This window comes from Anoplopoma fimbria, chromosome 16, assembly GCF_027596085.1.
Source record: "Anoplopoma fimbria isolate UVic2021 breed Golden Eagle Sablefish chromosome 16, Afim_UVic_2022, whole genome shotgun sequence".
Lineage (NCBI taxonomy): Eukaryota > Metazoa > Chordata > Actinopteri > Perciformes > Anoplopomatidae > Anoplopoma > Anoplopoma fimbria.
Window position 1 is genome coordinate 17,201,711 of NC_072464.1, and position 19,872 is coordinate 17,221,582.

The 19,872-nt window shown below is 39.2% G+C and overlaps 2 protein-coding genes across 3 annotated transcripts; both read left to right on the plus strand.

The window, feature by feature from the left end:
- LOC129104806 (claudin-14-like) lies at positions 1–2,203 on the plus strand. 2 transcript variants are annotated; one of them, XM_054615653.1, is made up of 3 exons: positions 1–144; positions 429–690; positions 1,127–2,203. In XM_054615653.1, the coding sequence occupies exons 2-3, from the start codon at positions 457–459 to the stop codon at positions 1,634–1,636; spliced, it is 744 nt and encodes a 247-aa protein (XP_054471628.1). In that variant the 5' UTR covers positions 1–144; positions 429–456; the 3' UTR covers positions 1,637–2,203. The 2 variants fall into 2 exon arrangements, with proteins under 2 accessions (XP_054471628.1, XP_054471627.1); XM_054615652.1 differs by lacking the exon at positions 1–144 and adding an exon at positions 155–280.
- Positions 2,204–5,290: 3,087 nt separating this feature from the next.
- Positions 5,291–12,364, plus strand: LOC129104940 (high-affinity choline transporter 1-like). The gene is made up of 8 exons (XM_054615805.1): positions 5,291–5,474; positions 6,166–6,279; positions 6,791–6,946; positions 7,047–7,195; positions 7,630–7,773; positions 8,066–8,219; positions 10,629–10,846; positions 11,711–12,364. Exons 1-8 carry the CDS (start codon positions 5,291–5,293, stop codon positions 12,362–12,364), a joined length of 1,773 nt encoding a protein of 590 aa, XP_054471780.1.
- The last annotated feature ends 7,508 nt before the right edge of the window (positions 12,365–19,872 follow it).

A 19,872-nucleotide genomic window follows, 5' to 3' on the forward strand; every position in this document is an offset into this window, starting at 1 on the left:
ACAGGTGAAGCTGAACACTGCTCTCATTAGTTACAGATGCAGTCACCTGCCACTCACCAGAGACCGATGCCAGGGAGTTTCCACAGCTATTTCTGCCCACACTTCGGAGACACTTGAGGAATGGCTTAGACTCTGTGACTGGATGTAAGCTCAGTGGAATTTACTGTACTGCTGGGGACCATGCAGATAACAGGAGGAATCCAGCCTCCTCTTCAGCCTGCGGGACTGAAGTTTTGTTCTGAAAGTGTTTCTTTTTTTTATGAGGCGACATGATGTTTCTGTGTGTTGAATCCCCCTTTTTTTTGTTATCTGTGGATTCAATCAATATTTATGAGCCTGCTTGGTGCATGTGAGACATACGAATGCTGTTAACTGTCTCCTACTCACTCATAAACAGTGGCTTAACGTGTTACTTTGTACTTTTGCAGTTTGAACATCTATCCCAGTGAGCAAATCATGGCCAGCATGGCGGTTCAGATCCTCGGATTCTTCTTGGGGCTTTTGGGGTTTGTGGGAACTGTTGTTGCGACTCTGCTCCCCCACTGGCGCAGCACGGCCTACGTGGGCTCCAACATCATCACAACCACCGCCTACATGAAAGGCCTGTGGATGGAGTGTGTATGGCACAGCACCGGCATTTACCAATGTGAGCTGTACAGATCTCTACTGGCACTGCCACGCGACTTGCAGGTACTACACAGTCACCATTTAGTGAACGTTTTTATCCAAAGCACCTTATCATGGGAAACAAGAAAAAAATGAATTGTTATTTTGATAATCGAGATTCAGTAGTTTTTCAAGCAAAAATGGCCGACAAATGTGAGGATTTGCTGCTTTTCTCTGTTTCATATCAACTAATATGTTTGGGCTTTAATTATTGATCAGAGAAAATGAGGGAATTGAAGATGTTGCCCTGGCTTCAGACAGTAAATTGATTAATTGAGAAAGATATTCAGCATATTATTTGATAATGAGCATTATTTCTTGGTTTGTTTGTTAGTTAGTTGCGGCTCTAACGATTGCATTGATCAGATGTAAAGATGGATGGTCCGGTATGACCAAGCAGTTGCACTTTTCTGTTTTAATCCTATTGTTGAATTGCTTTGTCTTTTCTCCTCCCCCTTAGGCTGCCCGGGCGCTCATGGTGCTCTCCTGCGTCACCTCAGTCCTGGCAGCTCTGGTGTCGGTGATGGGGATGAAGTGTACCCGCTTTGCCCGTGACTCCATGATCAAGTCTCCACTGGTGCTAAGCGGGGGGATATGTTTCCTCTGCGCCGGCATGCTCTGCCTGGTCACCGTGTCCTGGACCACCCACGATGTCATCATGGATTTCTACGACCCCTTCCTCCCCAGTGGGTTGAAGTATGAGATCGGTTTGGCCGTGTACATCGGTTACGCCTCGGCCTGCGTCAGTCTGACGGGAGGACTGGTGCTGTGCTGGAGCAGCAGTGGTGAAAGGCCACGGAGGCCCCTCCATGTGCAGAGGAATCAACCACTACCACCTCCGCCTGCCTTCAACCACATATACCCTCCCGCTCCACCCTACAAGCCCCCCGAGGCCCTGAAGGACAATCGTGCTCCCTCACTTTGCTCTCTTTCCAGCAGCAGTGGCTATAGGCTCAACAACTACGTCTAAGAATACCAACTGCAAAACTCTGGAGACTGTTATGAACGAAAAAAAGACACGGCACAAAGGAAAAACAGTCAACTAAACACTTCTCCAACTTAATATCTTAACAGGTATTTTAGCCTTTATACCCAAGAAAGAGTTTCAAAAATGGAAAAGGAAAGAAGTAACACCACCATGTTTGTCCAAAAATCTGATTTTGAGAGGATATTTAAATCTGCTCAGGCTTTCCTCTAACTTTAACACCACCAGGTCAAGGCTGAGCTTATAAACCAAACATAAGTCACAGTGTGTTTGTGAGAGAAAACTGAGAGCTCAAACCTTTTGACCTCCTGCTATGTAACTGAAGGACCAGAAGGTGGCAACATGTTACTGCAAACAGCCACAGAAGGAACTACATAAATATGCAGATTCCCCATTTTATGCTGTAACACACACGTTAATGGTTCAGCCATTGTTCTGTCACTTCCTTGTTGTAGCCTGCTTTCTAGTTGGGATTAACTTTTTCTGGCAGTCAGTTCAAATATAATAGTTATTTTAAAGTAGATGGATGATGTTTTATGTCAGTATTTAATATTTTCATGCCAAAGAAAATAAAAAAAGTTTTTTACAAAATACTTTTTTTAAATGTTTTTCATGAGCCGATCAAGCAGATATTGTGTCATGTAAAAGTAAGAAAATCACAGCTGTAGTTAATAACATTGATTGACCTTGGTTACTAGGATACGTAGAGGGAAAAGCCATTGTTAACAGTATTAGTTCCACCTGTTTCCTCATATGGCACGTCCAAACGTCAACTGTGATAAAAAGACCTTTAATGGGTGACAGAGTGACACACTTTTTGACCTCAAATCCATTGTTGATTATTTACTCTTTTAACAATCAGGAAATGACTGCTGCAGCAATGAGCTCAAGACATTTGGCAGATCTCTGTCCAACCTTTTATGTATAATAACATTTTGAATGTAAAGCTGAAGAAAACCTCTGGATGGCGACAAAGGTCTAGCAGCCTAAAGCCTCCAGTTAGAACTTCCTTTTATTCATTGCAACACAAAGTCCGAGTGCTTAAGTCAAATATGACAAAGATAATATTTTATCATTTCTGGATGCTGAATGTGACTTTCTAGGATGCTTGTTAATAACTACCTGTAACACTGTGGACGTGTTTGTTAGAAAACCCTCCAATTAGAGCTGCCCTCTGTCTGGCAGCCTGGCAGCCACACAGACACTCAATTAGAGGAAGTGTCAGACTAGTCAGCATCAACATATTTACATCAAGAAGCTAATTTATTGCCGGTAAAGCCCAAACAATGAATTCAGTTTAGTTTGGAGTTTAGTTAAGGAACTGATTGCTTGTGGAAATCAACTGTATGAAACTTATGTCTCGAAAAATGCTAGATAAATATCTCATCAAAGTGATTATTAAAGTTGAGGGCTTACTTTCAGCACCACCGACAGCTCCAAGGATGCAACCTATTGGAAGAATAGATGTTATAGTAGGGATGGTAGATATGTTCTGGCTTTTACCAGTTGTGGTTTGTAAGCAGAACATACGAGATAACTTTATAAGGTCAATATATATATAGATATACGTAGGTAGCACATAGTATAATATTGTGACTCACTTGACAATTTCAATACACAGCCCAAAAAAGTTACTTAAACTATTATTTTAATCATCAGTATATAATAAAAAAGAGTTGCAGTTTCTTAAAACAGAATCATTTTTATGTCATGATGCATTCAAGACTGTATTTGGATTTTAAGTATCCTAAAAGTGAGCAAAGTGGGTGATAAAATGAAAATATGTATATTCCTATGCAGAGTTTCCATCCTCAACATAACCACCTTACTGCCAGCGTCTGCAGAATAGAGGTCGTAAATCAGGCCTGAAATGTAACCTGGCAGAGCAAATGTTTCATCCATTGCCAATATGATGTTCTGATATTGGAAAGCTTTCTCGAACAGGTTGTGCGTCATGCCACTCTCTATTAGGCGCTATTTTCGTCCTGCCCTGGAAGACATTCATCCACCATCTACTCACCCTGACAGCACCCAATAAACCCACCACTCCCATTCATCTCCACCCACCTCCACCCTCTCCCTCTCTCTCTCTCTCTCTCTCTCTCTCTCCTTTCCGTCGAGCGTTTGGTGACTTAAAAAAAACAACATAAGAGAATTGTGTTTGTTCTGCCAAGAGGATTATTTTTCAGGTACCTTAATAGTTTTTCCAACCAAATTCGCTTTTTGACACTTTGTAAATCTTTGTTTGGAGGAGCTGCTCCTGTCATTTTCTCCAAAGGAAAAGGTAAGATAATGTCAGATTATAATATACTCTTCTGACTGGAATAGCATTTGAGCATCGTGATGGGTGTTGGTTTAAAGAGAGATCAATAATGCAATACCGGCCTCCTGGAACCAGGGTGTCAGCGCAACGGGGAGCTGAACCCCACAGGTTTGATTCCGGTGATGCAGCACATCGGACACAGAAACACTCATGCATCTGTTGTAGGTCTCCTCTGGTAGTTTTATGACGGTGCGTAACGTTTAGGGAGCATTAATGGACTTTTACGCACGAAACAAAGCCATGTTAGGTACGTTTTGTTAATCAAACTATGCCACAGAGCAGTCTGGACACTTTTTTAGGAATACATAGATGTTTAAAAAAACATCATGTGAGTAATTTGGCGGATAATTGGAGTAAACCATGTCTGCAAAGCAAGGAGAAAGGCGCGCGTAAAACATCTCCAACTGTCTCAAAGGCTAAATAACTGTAACAATAATAATAATACTATTATTTTCTTGATATGGATTTTTCTGATTCATACCTTTTGGTTTGATGACACATGATGGAGTGCCGTTTGTTCCCCTTCACGCCTCATTTGGACACGGTAAGGAATCCACTCTTCATAGCTAAAAGTTGAAATATGATATGCTATGGTCGCAGTGTTAAATGAAAGATCAGATTATAAAACACGAAAGTATTTATGTTTTGTTTGTTTATTTGTTTGAATCGGAGAGGCTTTCTTTGTTGGGTAAAGGATGTGGATGTAAGGACTGAGTGGAGGCAAAACAAATTAGACTCGAAATCGAAGGTTTTCAGCCCACAAATGTTGTTTTCTTCAATTGTTATTTGTAGAAAAAAAATTGAATAATATATACATTTCTCTGATTTTGATTCCATCTGTGATGTTTAACTTAGAAAACTATCCCCTTTTCGGCAAGAATTTAAAATGATGTGCGTTACTTTGGTGATCCGGGGACTATAATTAATATAATTGTCACAGTTGGACATTGGCAATACATTACATGTATATTTAAATAACTGTATTATCTAACTGGAAACAACTGGAGGACAGTTTGAAATATGTGTTCACTCAACATGAGAACAGATTCAATCTTGTCACTTTTAAGAATCTGGATGCCTTACAATAAGTCTTTGGATAGCAGTGTTTCAATGTTGATGATCAAGTTATTCTCCATATGAGTTTAGTGCCAGTGCTGTTAGCCTCACATTGGTGTGGCACAAGGTGAGGCTTCTGTCAAATCTTTATTTATGAGTCAAACACCATATAAATATGTTTCTTTCTCTTCCTTTCTTTAAAGTTCTCTCCATGAAATCCCAGTTCCCCTGCGTGCAATAGTTCTTGATTTGGGAGGAAGATGGCCATCCATGTGTGGGGTCTCGTGGCCATCGTGATCTTCTACCTCCTGATCCTGTTTGTGGGGATCTGGGCCGCGTGGAAGAACAAGAACTCAGGAGTTGGAGACGGATCGGACCAGAGCGAGCGCATCATGGTCGGGGGAAGAGACATCGGACTGTTCGTTGGTGGATTCACGATGACCGGTGAGCTGGTTAATTATTATGTTTTCTGACCTCAAATGACCTCAAATGACCTCAAATATTGAGGCCAGAAAACACAATCATTTCCAGCAACTCCGTCGTTTACGCACGGACAGCACTGCGGCCACACATGTATTTGATTACCATTACACTGTGCAATAATAGTTAAAAAAGTTTTTTTTTTTCTCTGTCTGTAAATATAATATTTCAGTTATTGTTGTTTTTTCTACTGTTTTTTTTTTATTGCTTATTTATAATACTTGTTTTATTTTATTTTTTATTTTTCATTTTTTATTTTTTATCTTCTTCTACTATGTCTCTTGTGTGCACTTTACTCTACGCTGTTGTAAGCCTGCAAATTTCCCCGCTGCGGGACTAATAAAGGATTATCTTGTTACATTCATAATTAAAATCAATACAGTTCTCAACACTTATTGCCGAAACGTTTTTAATCAAAACTGTAAGTAAAAATATGTAATTGTTGAATGACTTCAGTTCTGTTTTCCCTACAACAAATGGATCCAGTTGGATCTTTACCAAATTATAATCACAACTACAAGCTGGTTTAGTGTATCCCTTTCCATCCACACTACACTAACATGCATTGTAGGGTTCTTGTTATTTAAATTGACTTATGCAACATGACATGCACAAAACCAGTGTTTCTCACAAATGTTTCTTTTCTTGGTTTCAGCCACTTGGGTGGGTGGGGGCTACATCAATGGGACAGCAGAGTATGTCTACCTGCCAGACTACGGCCTTGCTTGGGCACAGGCACCCTTTGGATACGCTCTCAGCCTGGTAGTAGGTAAGAGCCAGTGTCTTTGTGTCAGCCCTTTCTTTAGTTATACTGTAAGAAGCAAGTGTATTAAAGAACCATGTATATTAACAAAGACATTGAGGTACTTTTCAAATAACCATATCAGTAGTTTGTCATGTTTGTAGGCTATTTACAAAAAATTGCCTCTAGTTGAATGTGCTTTTCCTACTTTCAAGGTAGCTATTGATTCCAGAGTTCTTCTTTTTATTTTACAGTATAATGGTAAGAAGACTTTTTTAATTAATCTGCACATAAAACTGTTCGACAATAAGTTCTCTTTGAAATATAGTTTATCATAAACATGCACACTATAGGGCTCCAACCACACATAAACAGTAAAGTTTGATAAGGTCACTGTATACAAATTATGCACCAGATATAAATTGTGTGTCATGTTAGTGATATTATATCATTTCATTGATTCAGGGACCTTAAAATACACGTCAGTTGTTTCTTATGTTATTTGTCGGCCTTATCTTTGTTCTTTGAAATCACTCAGGTGGCCTTTTCTTTGCCAAGCCCATGCGTTCACGTGGATACGTCACCATGCTGGATCCCTTCCAGCAGCTGTATGGAAAAAGGATGGGCGGCCTGCTCTTCATCCCTGCACTCATGGGGGAAATCTTCTGGTCTGCAGCCATTTTATCTGCCCTGGGTGGGTGATTATTGAACAGGAACACTTAAATAATAACGCATCCATGTTAATGAATACGCTTATAAGATTAAACTCATGATCTGAACATATTGTCCCACAGGAGCCACTCTGAGTGTGATCGTGGACATTAACATCAACATGTCGGTGGTGATCTCAGCCCTGATAGCTATCTTTTACACTCTGGTTGGAGGACTCTACTCTGTCGCATACACAGACGTGGTCCAGCTCTTCTGTATCTTTTTGGGCTTGGTGAGTATAAAAGTCATTGTCATCTACGCAGCCAGGGACTCTAGAGATGACAATGAATTCCAGCATTGGATAGATTTCTGTCGATTAAACAGGGGTTTGACCAATAGAGATTGAAGGCCAAAACCAATGTACCTTTACTGTATTTTTCAGCTCAAAACGCAAAGCTGTCATTAGCCAATATTGTAAAGGAGTTTGTGACAAAGATTTCCTGCAAAAATACATCAAGCATCCACATCATTTACACGTGGACTCTGATCAAAATGCTGATTAAAGATGTGTCACATTGGCAGAAACATACTACCATCAGACTTTGTGTAACAATAAGTAGAATTTGGATCCAATGTCAGAGTCAATACAGTGGTAATGTAGTAAAATCACAGGATATCTCTGTAACATGAATAATATTTGCGTTCTGATACCCTCCTCTCCATCAGTGGATCAGCGTGCCTTTTGCTCTGTCCAATCCTGCCGTGTCGGACATCACTGTTACAGCCAAGGAAGTAATCTACCAGTCACCCTGGCTGGGCAAGATTGAGCCTGAAGACAAGTGGCTCTGGGCAGACAACTTCTGTTTGCTGGTAAGCCTTTTTTATCAGATGATTCATTTAGAGACAGTTTAATACTGTGAAGTTAATAGCATATACATTGTGATTGAGAAGTATTGCATGCAGGGTGTTTGAAGGGAAGTGGTGCAGTTAAGACACAGGAAGTTTGAGTTTTTTTGTATCATTTAGAATAAGTGGAAGCAACGTTGCAGAATAGATTTGTCCCAGTTGTTGTGCTAAGAGTACGTTTCAGAGCTGTGGATGTGGAACTGACTGTTATGCATTGGTTTGGTGTCTGTATTTACTATGGTGTTTCTGTTTCTAGATGTTGGGGGGGATTCCCTGGCAGGTCTATTTTCAACGGGTTCTTTCTGCCTCTTCAGCTACCTACGCCCAGGTCCTTTCATTCATCGCTGCCTTTGGCTGCTTGGTGATGGCCGTCCCATCTGTCCTCATAGGAGCTATAGGGGCCTCCACTGGTGATTACAAACACACACACACAAACACACACCGGGACTTTGCTAGACTTAGAGCCATTTTGGGGACCTCTGCACCCAATTACCCAGAAACGTTTTTGTGGATAATTTCAAAATGAACCATTATTCAACCTAAGCTTAAAAAACTAACCACATATTTACTGCAACCACAGTAGAATGTCATAGTCGTACGTGCTTCGCTACCCAGTGCATTAGCAAGTGACCCCAAGAGTCCTGACAGAAGGTCAGTATGTGACGAGTTGAGATGATAATGTTTGGTTTATAAAATGTGAGAAAGCAGAGTTTTTGCTATATGTATTTATTCTAATAGCAAGCAGATATCACACATCTAAAACAGTAATAAATATATACTTGCTGTGAATAGAAATTACCTCTATCTGGCCACTTATTTAAATTTGTCCTAAAAAATGGTTATACTAGTATTTGATTTATTCAACCTTTTTTCTGCTTTGTTTTTTTAAACAAATACATATACTTTGCTTCACTTTGTATCCTTATGTAGTTTGGTTCAGCCTCATAGTGTAAAATACTGTTCAAATAAATTAAGATTATTGCCCTTTGGTTGTAAATCGACGTAAACCAAGTAGTGATTCACATCAAATAGGTTCTACTGCATGTTGTTTACATCCGGATTAGATGCCTACAAATGACAAAACTGCAATAAGACCCAATATTTCTATTCCACACACACGGTTGCGTCTTGATCGCAGCTGTTGTATCACTGATGAACACAAACATATCAGACACTGATCCATGAATTATGTGCAAAGGCACATACACAAACACATTGATTAAGCAGTTAATGAAAGATCACAAGACAATTAAAACATCCAGGAATCTGGTCCTTTATTCAAACAGGAAGCTGTGATCAAAGGAAAATAAACATGCCTTCCTGGGTTGTTTGTACCCCAGCAGCTTTATTTTCAGTAGCATAAATGCAGATGCGTACAGTAACTGGAGGGTAAACAACATCAGATGGATCCTGTCATGACGGGCAGAGGAGAGAGTCATCAGACCATGCCGATATAGTGAATATTACATCTGAAGAGGAGCTAATTAATCTGGTCCGTCAGAAGCTGTTTCATGTGTCAAGCACTAATCATCCACTGTTTGTGAACATCCAGGGGAAGGAGAGAAAGACACAGATTGTATACCTCTGGAGGATAAAGAGGAGGATAAAAAAGTGGCAGAAAGACAGAAGGATGTCAGAGGGTTTAAGGGGGAAAGAGAGATAGGAGGACTAATGTTTTCCCGCTGATGGGGGCATCGGTGGAGAATTGGTGGATGTGTATGAAGGGCAGGAGGTACGTACTCCTTCACAATGGAGTTAGACCTGGTATTTTAGGAGAGACATTCATTGTCCCCAGGCAGTGAATCCTCAAGACTCTGATGATCCCCTCACTTTCCCTGTGGCGCCACCATGAAGTCCACATTTGTAGTTTGAACTGAAATATCTCAGCAGCTACTGGATGAATTTGATACACATTCATGTTCCCATCAGGATACACTGTAACAACTTTTGGTGATCATCACTTAATATTTGAATTTGTCCAATACTTTGGTGAATGAAACTACTGGCACGCCCATCAGCCTCAGCTGTACTTTGTGTTTGGTGCCTTTCAGCAAATGTTAGCACACTAACCTGCTAAACTATGAAAGTAACCATGATCAATATGAAAAACGATATCTTGGCAAACTGAAGTTAACATGCTCAAAATGTCTCATTGGAATAAATGGCTTTTGTGCACACATGAATCATTATTAAATAAATTAGTATTCATAACATTTACAGTTAAAATGTAATTAAACTAATGAATTTTACAATACTGGCTTGTGTTTCATATTAGGACCAATGATCCATTGGGCACAAACCAGTGTATTAACCATAGTTAATATTGCAGGGATTTCATATTTTCAATAAGTATCTATTATTTCTGGCATCCCTCTTATTACTGCTGTGTTTTCCCTGTATTTGGACTACCAGCAGAGCATTACATTGATAATCCCTGCTGTATTTCAGACACAAGCCCTTTTGTTTCTCAGCAACTAAAACAGGTGTATCCACAGGGAGCAAATAAGGTCCCAAAGTCAAGCCTTTTGTCTGGAAAGCTAATGGATCAGTACAAAAATTGGAATGAAGTAATAAGTCCATTTAAATTTTTACAAAGTTAAAGAAGTACAGCTGGCTCAACTTTAGTTATGTTGTGTTATTGCTTCACACAGGTCGCTACATTGTTTTTGTGTTCAGCTTAATAAATAAAGCAAATACTTTTGTTTTATTTTGCATTTATAGTTAATCCTGATATTCAGAGAATATTACTGATCAGATGTCCAAAAACATGCCTTCAATTTTCTACTTACATTTGCATCTTTTACCATTTCTTCTTCCAGACTGGAACCAGACTTCTTATGGGTCGCTTCCTCCAAAGGATAAGGATCAGTCCGACATGATCCTTCCCATAGTGCTTCAGCACCTTTGCCCGCCTTACATCTCCTTCTTTGGTTTGGGCGCGGTGTCGGCCGCGGTCATGTCGTCGGCAGACTCATCCATTCTCTCAGCCAGCTCCATGTTTGCCAGGAACATCTATCAGCTCGCCTTTCGGCAGTCGGTAAGAGTAACAAAAACAATAAACAACAAAAATGCCAGTTTAAGCCAGTGATTGCAAACATCAGTCAAATAATCTATAAATCAATTCTAGTTTCATCCCTAGTTTTCATCCCAGTGTCAAATATGTCAGTGATTTTACTTGCTGAATGCACGAAACCAGACTCTAAACAACATTCAAACAAAAAAGCAAAGATTCAAAAAAGCTTAAACATGAATTTCTTTAAAAATTACAGACAGACATTATATGTTATCGATAAATCCCCTGCTGATAGAAATGTGTAGCTTGATGTTTGCCACGCTAGCGGCATAGCTTTACCGCTATGTCAGATGGTCAATTTATGGGTCGGTCCAAAATATCAAATATTGGATGGATTGACATTTTGTACAGACAATAACAGTCCCCAGGGAATCAATAATCCTGATAACGTTTGGTAATCTCCTGAGTAGTAACACCAACAGGTTGATGTTTTTAGTTTTGATCAAAATATCTCAACAACTATCACACAGATTGCCATAACATTTGATAAAGACTCCATCATCCAGTTCAAATTTTAATCAATTAATAACTTGCCAACTACTTGCAAAACTAATGGTATTCCCATCAGCATCAGCTGTACTTTGTGTTTAATGCTAATTAGCAAATATTAGCATGTTAACACACAAAACTAAATTGATGAATATTACACCTGCTACACATCAGCAGGTTGGCATTTTAAATGAAGCGAATGTAAGCTGACATTAGCATTTAGTTCAAAGCACCACTGTGCCTAAGTACAGCCTCATAGAACCACTAGCTCATCTGTAGTCTTGTCCCCATTTTATCTTTACCTCTTCACTCTCTTTATCTCTTTCTTCTTTCCGCCAGGCGTCAGATAGGGAGATTGTTTGGGTGATGCGCTGCACCATCTTTGTGTTCGGAGCCCTTGCCACTGCTATGGCGTTGTTAACAGGATCTGTGTATGGCCTGTGGTACCTGAGCTCCGACTTGGTCTACGTCATCATCTTTCCCCAACTTCTCAGTGTGTTGTTCGTCAAGGGCACCAATACCTACGGCTCTGTGGCTGGCTACATCTTTGGTCTTTTACTGCGCATTGGTGGAGGGGAGCCCTACCTCAAACTCCCACCCTTTATCTACTACCCCGGTTGGGTGACCCAGGAGAGGATCCACCATGTCACCGGGGACGTAGAGTACTTTATCCAGCAGAGGTTTCCGTTCAAGACTATGTCCATGCTGGCGTCCTTCTTGGCAAACGTGGCCTTCTCTTACCTGACAAAGTACCTATTTGAAAGCGGCACTTTTTCACACAAGTACGACTTCCTGGACGCCGTGGTGTCCAAGCACAGCAAGGAGATCATGGACAAAGCCACGCTGGTGAGCAACCAAGACAACATCATTCTTTCAGAGATGGCGCCTGTCAAGCAGGTCCTGGGTGCGTCGCTCGCTGGGACGTTCATCAACACTGACGTCCTCAGTGATGATGGGGCATCCAGTCCAGAGGCTTTTCACAATGAAAACTAGGCAGCCAAGGCACAAAGAAAACTAGAAACAAGAGATTTAAAGAAGAAGGAATAATCTAAGAGGCATCTACATTCTTCAGGAAACTTGCTACTGCCGCACTGGAAGCCAAAAGCAACATATCAACAGAAGCTGTGGCTTCCGAGTGACTCCACAAGTTTGTTTTATGCTGATTACATGGTGCCTCCTTCTTTTTTAATATCCCTTGCCTAGAACCAGGAAGATGACAATTAGCTGTGTCAAGCATAATATACTCATTCTTTTTTCTGTGAATCTAAAACCACTGAAACCATTTTTATTTAAGTGCTGCAACAGTGATCGGAGGGACTTTGCGGGGGAAACAAACGGTGGCTGCTGTGGACAACGACGTCTGCAAGGGTTTGCTCTGGGTAATGAGAATAGTGCAATATCTTACCAAGGAATTGTGTCCATGTCTAAATAGCAGTGTGTTTGTGTGTGTGTGTGTGTGTGTGTGTGTGTGTGTGTGTGACAAAAAAGCAGTGAACGCTCCAAAAACTTTTCAGACTGTGGGGTTTAAGTTTGCGTAGAGTTGATTAATTAATAGCAATAATATTTGTAGGATCTTTGTTGTATAGATATATACATTATACTTTATTTGCAAGTTACTGTCTTTCTTTTTAACTTGAAGACCAACAGATATTTCTTATTTAATGTTTCATGTTCACCTTGCTCTTAGTCCTCTTGTCAATCTTGCTAATTCCAAACACAATAAGTGTTCATTTAAGAACCACATACCACCGTGATATTACCAAACTCGCCAAACCGAAGGTTGATATTGGATTATTCAGTCATGACAGTTTTAAACAGTCACTGCCAACGGACACTGTCCAATACAATATCCCGGTGTTGGAGCTACAATGTGGTTGAGGTAAAATAAAGGTCCACTTTAGGAAAGTAAGTCTAATACTCAGTCCATAATAGCTTCAGCTTTCATTACACACCAGTGTAATAAATAAATAAATATCCAATATAAACCTGAATTGTTTAATGTTTTTCCTTTGTACTTTGTACTTTCCGAGCAGCCATTGCCTTCCAATTATTTCCATACGTTGTGAAAAATCCATTTGCAATATCTTTGTCTTTGTCAACCTTAAGATCAGTTGTACATCTTTGAATTAATGTGAATTTACAACAGCCTTAACAATAACATTGCCATCAATTAAAGCACATATGATGTTTTGCAAGTTCATTTTCACACACACACATACACATATATATATATATATAAATAAATGAATGGAACCCAATGGCAGCCTGGATGAAAAATTCAAAAATCTTAAAAACTAAGCTTTAAAAATGATTGGCATTAGGAAATCATTGATAAATAAAATTATCACACAGTTGAATTTTGAAACGTGTGTGTATATGTGTATGTGTGTGTGTGTGTGTGTGTGTGTGTGTGTGTGTGTGTGTGTGTGTGTGTGTGTGTGTGTGTGTGTGTGTGTGTGTGTGTGTGTGTGTGTGTGTGTCTGTACCTATCATGGTTTGTTTTGCTCATCCTAAACCTGTATTGACTGGCCAGCCACAGCAGGTTAGCGGAGACAGGAAATGATTGTTCCTCCCGGGATTGTGAGAGTAGCACACCGGTCTCTATTGATCCAATCCCCAGTCGATTAGCCCTCAGGACATTTGATTAATGCTGCAAAGAGGTTTGAAACTGCGGTTTATAAGGGTTTGTTTGACATTGTGTCATTTACAGCAATGAAATTTGAAAGGTTGTTACTGATTGAGCACCATCATTCATAAATTCCCCAACATCGCTCTTCACATTTTCCGAGGTCTGGCTGTTTTCAAATTACCTGGCACACTGCTGCTCTCCAGGACCAGAATCAAAAAGGAGTTGTCACTTCATACCGTGATTTTTGGCAAGTGTTACTGTCCCGTTGACTTCTCTGTGTTTATATCCTCTCAGAATTGCTGTTGTTTGTTGGTGTCTTTTTGAATCCATTGACTTTCCTTAAATCAAAGGTCAGTCATGGAGAATTACTGGGTTTGAAACGCCGGAAAAAGGTAACCACTTTTATAGAAATCACGTTTTTAGTTAAAGGATAAGGCTCTTGATGTTCTATATGTTATTTATTGTCAACAATTAAGCCCAAAAACAAAGATGTGTTAGTCTGTCCCTCAGTATTCTCTGACCTCCTGACCCTATCTATGACACTAAACAGCAAGCCGATTCATTACGACTTAAGCCGTCACATCATTAAAAAAGGGGTCTTAAATATAAAGTGTAATTGTTTTTTAAAAGTTGGAACAATTTGGTAACATAGCTGGGCTCTGCAGTTTCCAGAAAAACATTTGTTGGGCACTATTTATAAACCAGGCATCCTATTGGGTATTTAAAGCAGCAGGACAAAGTATATGGATCTGACTCAATTTTAACTTCAGTGCCCCCATGTTGATCCTAATGAAGGAATATATCATCCAGTGTAAAAGTTTGGTTTTCTGATGTGTTTTCAATAGTTTCTTGGTAAACAATGGAGCTTTATGACATGGAGGGAAAAGCTATATCAGGCTTTGGCTGCTCAGTCGATACTTGTTATTAGGATCAAGTCATTTTTGATTTTGGTCTTAGGTATTTGGTGACAATAAGAAAAATCTAGTACAACACCAGCCTTATCCTTTAAGGTGGCAAGATGGCCTCATACTAAGTCTTTAGACTGTATGCAGCCATACCTGCTGAGGTACAGTAAGACACACAAAATCCCCAGTCTGATCCTATCTCGTCTCTAAAACATAAATAACAGTTATAAGATTTATGATTTGCCACCAAGATGACGTCAGCTTGAAACTGAATGGGTTGACTGCTGGTCTGATGCTATGCAAAGTGTCAGGCAATGTCATCGGACTCAACTGTGAATGTAAACCTTCCTCCTCATCAGATAAGCCTCATAACGAGTGTGTCGTAGCTCAGGTTCATTCACAAACCTGAGCGCACACAGAAAAGAATCTACGTCAGACGTTGAACTGGCACAGTTATATGTCGTAAATTGCAATGATGATGTATTTTTGTGTGATAAATGTATATACCAAAAAAAAGCATAGGAACAAATTCGTCTACTTTTAAATGCAGCATTAAAATGATGTTTGTTGACAGTGAACTTACAGCAATTTATTTATTCATGCAGTGTCTATAAGAGTATAGTTGTAAACATATGTAAGGTCAGTTGAATAAATTATATTATTTAGCACATTTGTTTTTTTCTCTCCATATGTGCATACTTGAATAATAGCATTTTACATTTGTACACGTTTTGCATATTTGTCAACTTTTAATTATTATTTTATTTAACCGTTTGATATGATAAAAATATGGAAAGATGGATGTGTGTGTTAGTGTGCGTGTGTGTGTGTGTGCGTGTGTTTGTGTGTAGAGTGTGGACAGTCTGGTGGAGGGTTTAATCTACAGGTTCCCGCCTGCTTGGGCGCATCAATCAAAATGCCCACCTATGAATTATTAGACTGCAGAAACTCGATGCTGTCAATCATTCTCACACACAAACACACACACACACACACACACACACACACACACACACACACACACACACACACACACACACACACACACACACACACATTTCTCAGATCCCAGCATCACTACACCAGTCTGACCCCTCTATGATGGAATAAACATTCACATTGTGTTATTCCTCAAAGTAGAAGAGAAGAGAATACATTATATTTTCTGAAGTTCCTTTTTTACCATAACTGAAGTAGCAGAATATTATGACGTTCTAACTAGAACTGAAGTTGTATTATGTTATGGAATATTCACTCATAACTAAAACATATTTGGGACTCAAGTTAAAGTAATGGGAAAACGACAGGGCTGATTTGGCCCTATGTCAAACCCTTTTATAATTGATCATATATGTAATTTAAGACAACACCCTAATCATTTATGAGATAAAAAACATACAAAAAACATATTAATAACAACAATAAACCACTCGGCTGTCTAATTGATTAATCAACTTGCATCCCAAGATTCATAAAAGCAAAACTTAGTTCAACTTACTGGTCTACTTTAATGTAATTTGACGGTATTATATGAAATGAAAGCATGGCACCTCTTATCCGAGTACATTTGGTTCTTTTCACTTTCTCTCGCTCTCTGCCTTTCTAGGATTTCTATATTTGACAAATCACCAAGTGCTTGTATATAGACGCTTATTGTAGAGAAAAGAGTCATGTAAGAATCTATGAAAGAGCTCCCGTGTTTTTTTAATCTTCGTTAGTATTTTTTCACTAATTATATGGTTGGTTGAGTCATTATGGTGTCATTTAGAGCCACTTCTATCACAATCCCTAATATGCTTTTCAGTCTTGCTCATTTTAATTGAGACAGTCATGTTTCAATCTCTAAAGCTGATATGAGGCAGTTGATTCATGTGTAGATGTAACACCTCTCCATGTCACTGCTTCATCTTGTATGCACCTTCCACGCCTCCAGACCAACACCTAGGAGCAAGCTATTATTCTGTCTGTTGAAGGAAGATTGAGGCGGGTGGGCAGGTTCAATCATTATAAGCGTGAGTGTCAATGAAACCTGCCACAGTGGCAGATGATGCACCTGCAGGTGACAGACATGAGATTGGTCTGATATCACTGAAATTAATAAGAAGCATGTTTAAAGTGTGTTATCATCTCACAAAAATACTCTTTGGGAAATAGTAATTAATTTTCCAGACAATTATAAAGAAAAAAAAGTCTCAGGCAAGAAAATGTTTGTATTATTATCTTAAATGTCCCAAACAAAGGCTTGGACATTGACATTTTAACTATGAAAGGTTCTTTTTCAAATAATCCTTGTTATTAAGGACACCGGTGGCCGTTAAGGGAACTGCAGTCAGCATCCTGTATCTCGTACTCCTGAGCCTTGAGAAAGCATCGACCAAAACAGATACGTTACTTACACGAGTCTGAAGGGGATTGAAATAATTTTGATTTATTGCTGGAATTTTTTTTAAAGTATATTTACAATAATGTTAATATCTATAATGTTCCTATATTTTATTTTGACTTTGGATCAATGAATGACGAATCCACATTTGAAATATATTGTGATATGGTGGTTTTAGCTATAATGAGTGAATAACGTAAGAAAAATCATCAAGACTTCTGACAGAATCTTTAAAATGTTAATCTAAAATTGGCAAACAATCTGTGTCTTTTTTTTTTGGTTGCAGAAGATATGTTTGAATTAGGCTACTGGAGAAATAATGCATGAAGCTTTTCCTGCCCCTCAACTATTACTGGCAAAAGAATGTGCTTGGCAAAATAAATTGACTATTCATAGTGTTTCTTTGTTTTACCATTTATTTTAAGATAAATTTAAGATAATTTAAGCCTTGACCTAGGAGAGATTAAACACTGTGATGTGAAAAGCAGATTGCACAGTGCAAGAATACTGTTTTTTGCTCAATAGTGTGTATTTTCAGGTTAAGATAAACATAATACAGCTCTGATTCTTCCTGTGTTGAGCATTTTATGTTTAATGTATCATTGGCCTTTTCATAATCCATCAAAGAAAACATGCAAACTCTGATGAGCTATGTTCGTCACTCCTATCTTATCCTATGTGACCCAATCCTACAGCCTAGCCGCAGGCTTCACGACTCAACCTCACTGACGCTTCCTGTGTTTAAAACAACAGCAAATTCCCTGAACGTCATCAGCAGCATGGAAATCACACATAAAGAGAGAAACAAACACACACACATACATTCAGCCCTGCAGCACAGCTCATGACTTATTCTCTCTAAAATGACAAAAAATAAAAGTCAGGAAGGCAGTTGGAAATGCTGATGAAAAGCCAACTCATTAAACTCTTTGACACCCCTTATCTTTTATTTATCGATTACATATTATTCTACATTTTAATTGCTTTGAGCTTTTAATAACAGCTATGATTTAGTGTCTAATAATATATAATTAATGCCTTCAGACAGTTTAATTAAAAGCTTTTCTTTTCTGTAACATTACACTGACATCCATGTATTTGGGAACACTGACTGGCTGCTCTGGACTGGTGGGGAAGGTGTTACTTTAATGTTTAATTCTGGGCCGGATGTATCAATCTAGAGAGGCAGTTGCTTGGGTTAATAAACTGAATCGATTGTCTTCAAAGTGGAAAAAGCTGGAGGACCATTTTTCAAAAAAAGCTATCCATACTTCTTTTTATTGGGCTGCGGGAGCCAAGAGAAGGTAGCCTCATACATTTTAAACTGATAGGATAATATGAAGAGGTGGTAAAAGCTACGAATGGCTTGGGGCCAAGAGGCGTAGTTTAAAGAGAATGAAGGAGCAGAAGGGAAGGAAGGAAGTTGTCTTAGTTAATTACATGCAGTATATAAGTGGAGTGTATGTATTTTACTAGTGTTGCTTTTTAAAATTGTATTTAGCTGTGCTGGCTATCCTATCTAGACTAAGGTGGGTTATCTGAGATAGACAGAATAAGACATAAAACAAAAAGAACAAAGGTCTAGCTAAAGAAGAGGGTGGGATGATGTACTTTATAACAATAAATCTTGGCTCATTTACTGTTTTTTCAATACGGGCAGCGGATAACGGCCAGTCTGGAAAACAGTCAGCGTCATTATTCGCATTAGACTAAGTGCTCCATTTCTCATATCAGAAGGGGGGAGGAAAAGTAAGGAGGGAGAAATGAATGGGGAGGCCAGACATTTACTGTCGCAGCCTTAGCTCATATGAGGCATCGGCTGGACTGAGAGTCTCCACCAACTCACCGGCTCTGTCCTTGCTTCTGTCCTTTATCATTTAAGAGCTGATCTCATGGGAGACTTGAGTTTCTTCAGGAGTTAAACCAGTGACAATCTGTAAAACCCGTTGGGGCTGTAATGCATATTGTTTGTTTTCAGTTTATTGTCCTTTTAGTACTAATTATTGCACTGCACATCCCTGAGATCACTTGGCAATCCAACAATTTATCAATTACTTTAATGCCCTTTTTCAATTAGTTTTCTGTTACTGATTGACTCTCTGTTGGCGAGAAAATTGTGCTTACATAAGTACCCATCTGATCTATTTTTGTTGCCGATAACCTTTTCTTGAACTTGCCTGGTCTGGTCAAACAACTTTGAGTAGCGTTGAGCTGCATTATTCTATAATTTACTTAATGTTAACAAACCCGGTGCCCTGAGAGACCACAACACATTAGTCCATCTCTCTCACAGATATGTAGTCATACTCAGGAAATACAAACACACACACACTCACACACACACTCACACTCACATAGCCCCCTAGTCCCCAGGGTACATTTTATTAATGTTGTCAATGCTGTAGACGGGAACATAAATGATTGGAGGATTTATTATAGCTGGAGCTGTGGCAAAGATATTATAGCACCATAACAAACTAAAACCGAGCAAACAGACATGTATCACTTAGTAAGCACATTGTTCTGCAAGCAAAATTTAAATGCCATAGTTCCTCTTTTGCGATTGTACTACATTTCATTTTTA

Bases quoted from the DNA above. Each gene is read 5' to 3' on its own strand.
- LOC129104806 (XM_054615652.1), top strand. The intron at 691-1,126 runs GTACTACACAGT...CCTCCCCCTTAG, and splicing joins CACTGCCACGCGACTTGCAG to GCTGCCCGGGCGCTCATGGT.
- LOC129104940 (XM_054615805.1), top strand. From the start codon at position 5,291: ATGGCCATCCATGTGTGGGGTCTCGTGGCCATCGTGATCTTCTACCTC. The intron at 8,220-10,628 runs GTGATTACAAAC...TTCTTCTTCCAG, and splicing joins AGCTATAGGGGCCTCCACTG to ACTGGAACCAGACTTCTTAT. The intron at 10,847-11,710 runs GTAAGAGTAACA...TCTTTCCGCCAG, and splicing joins AGCTCGCCTTTCGGCAGTCG to GCGTCAGATAGGGAGATTGT.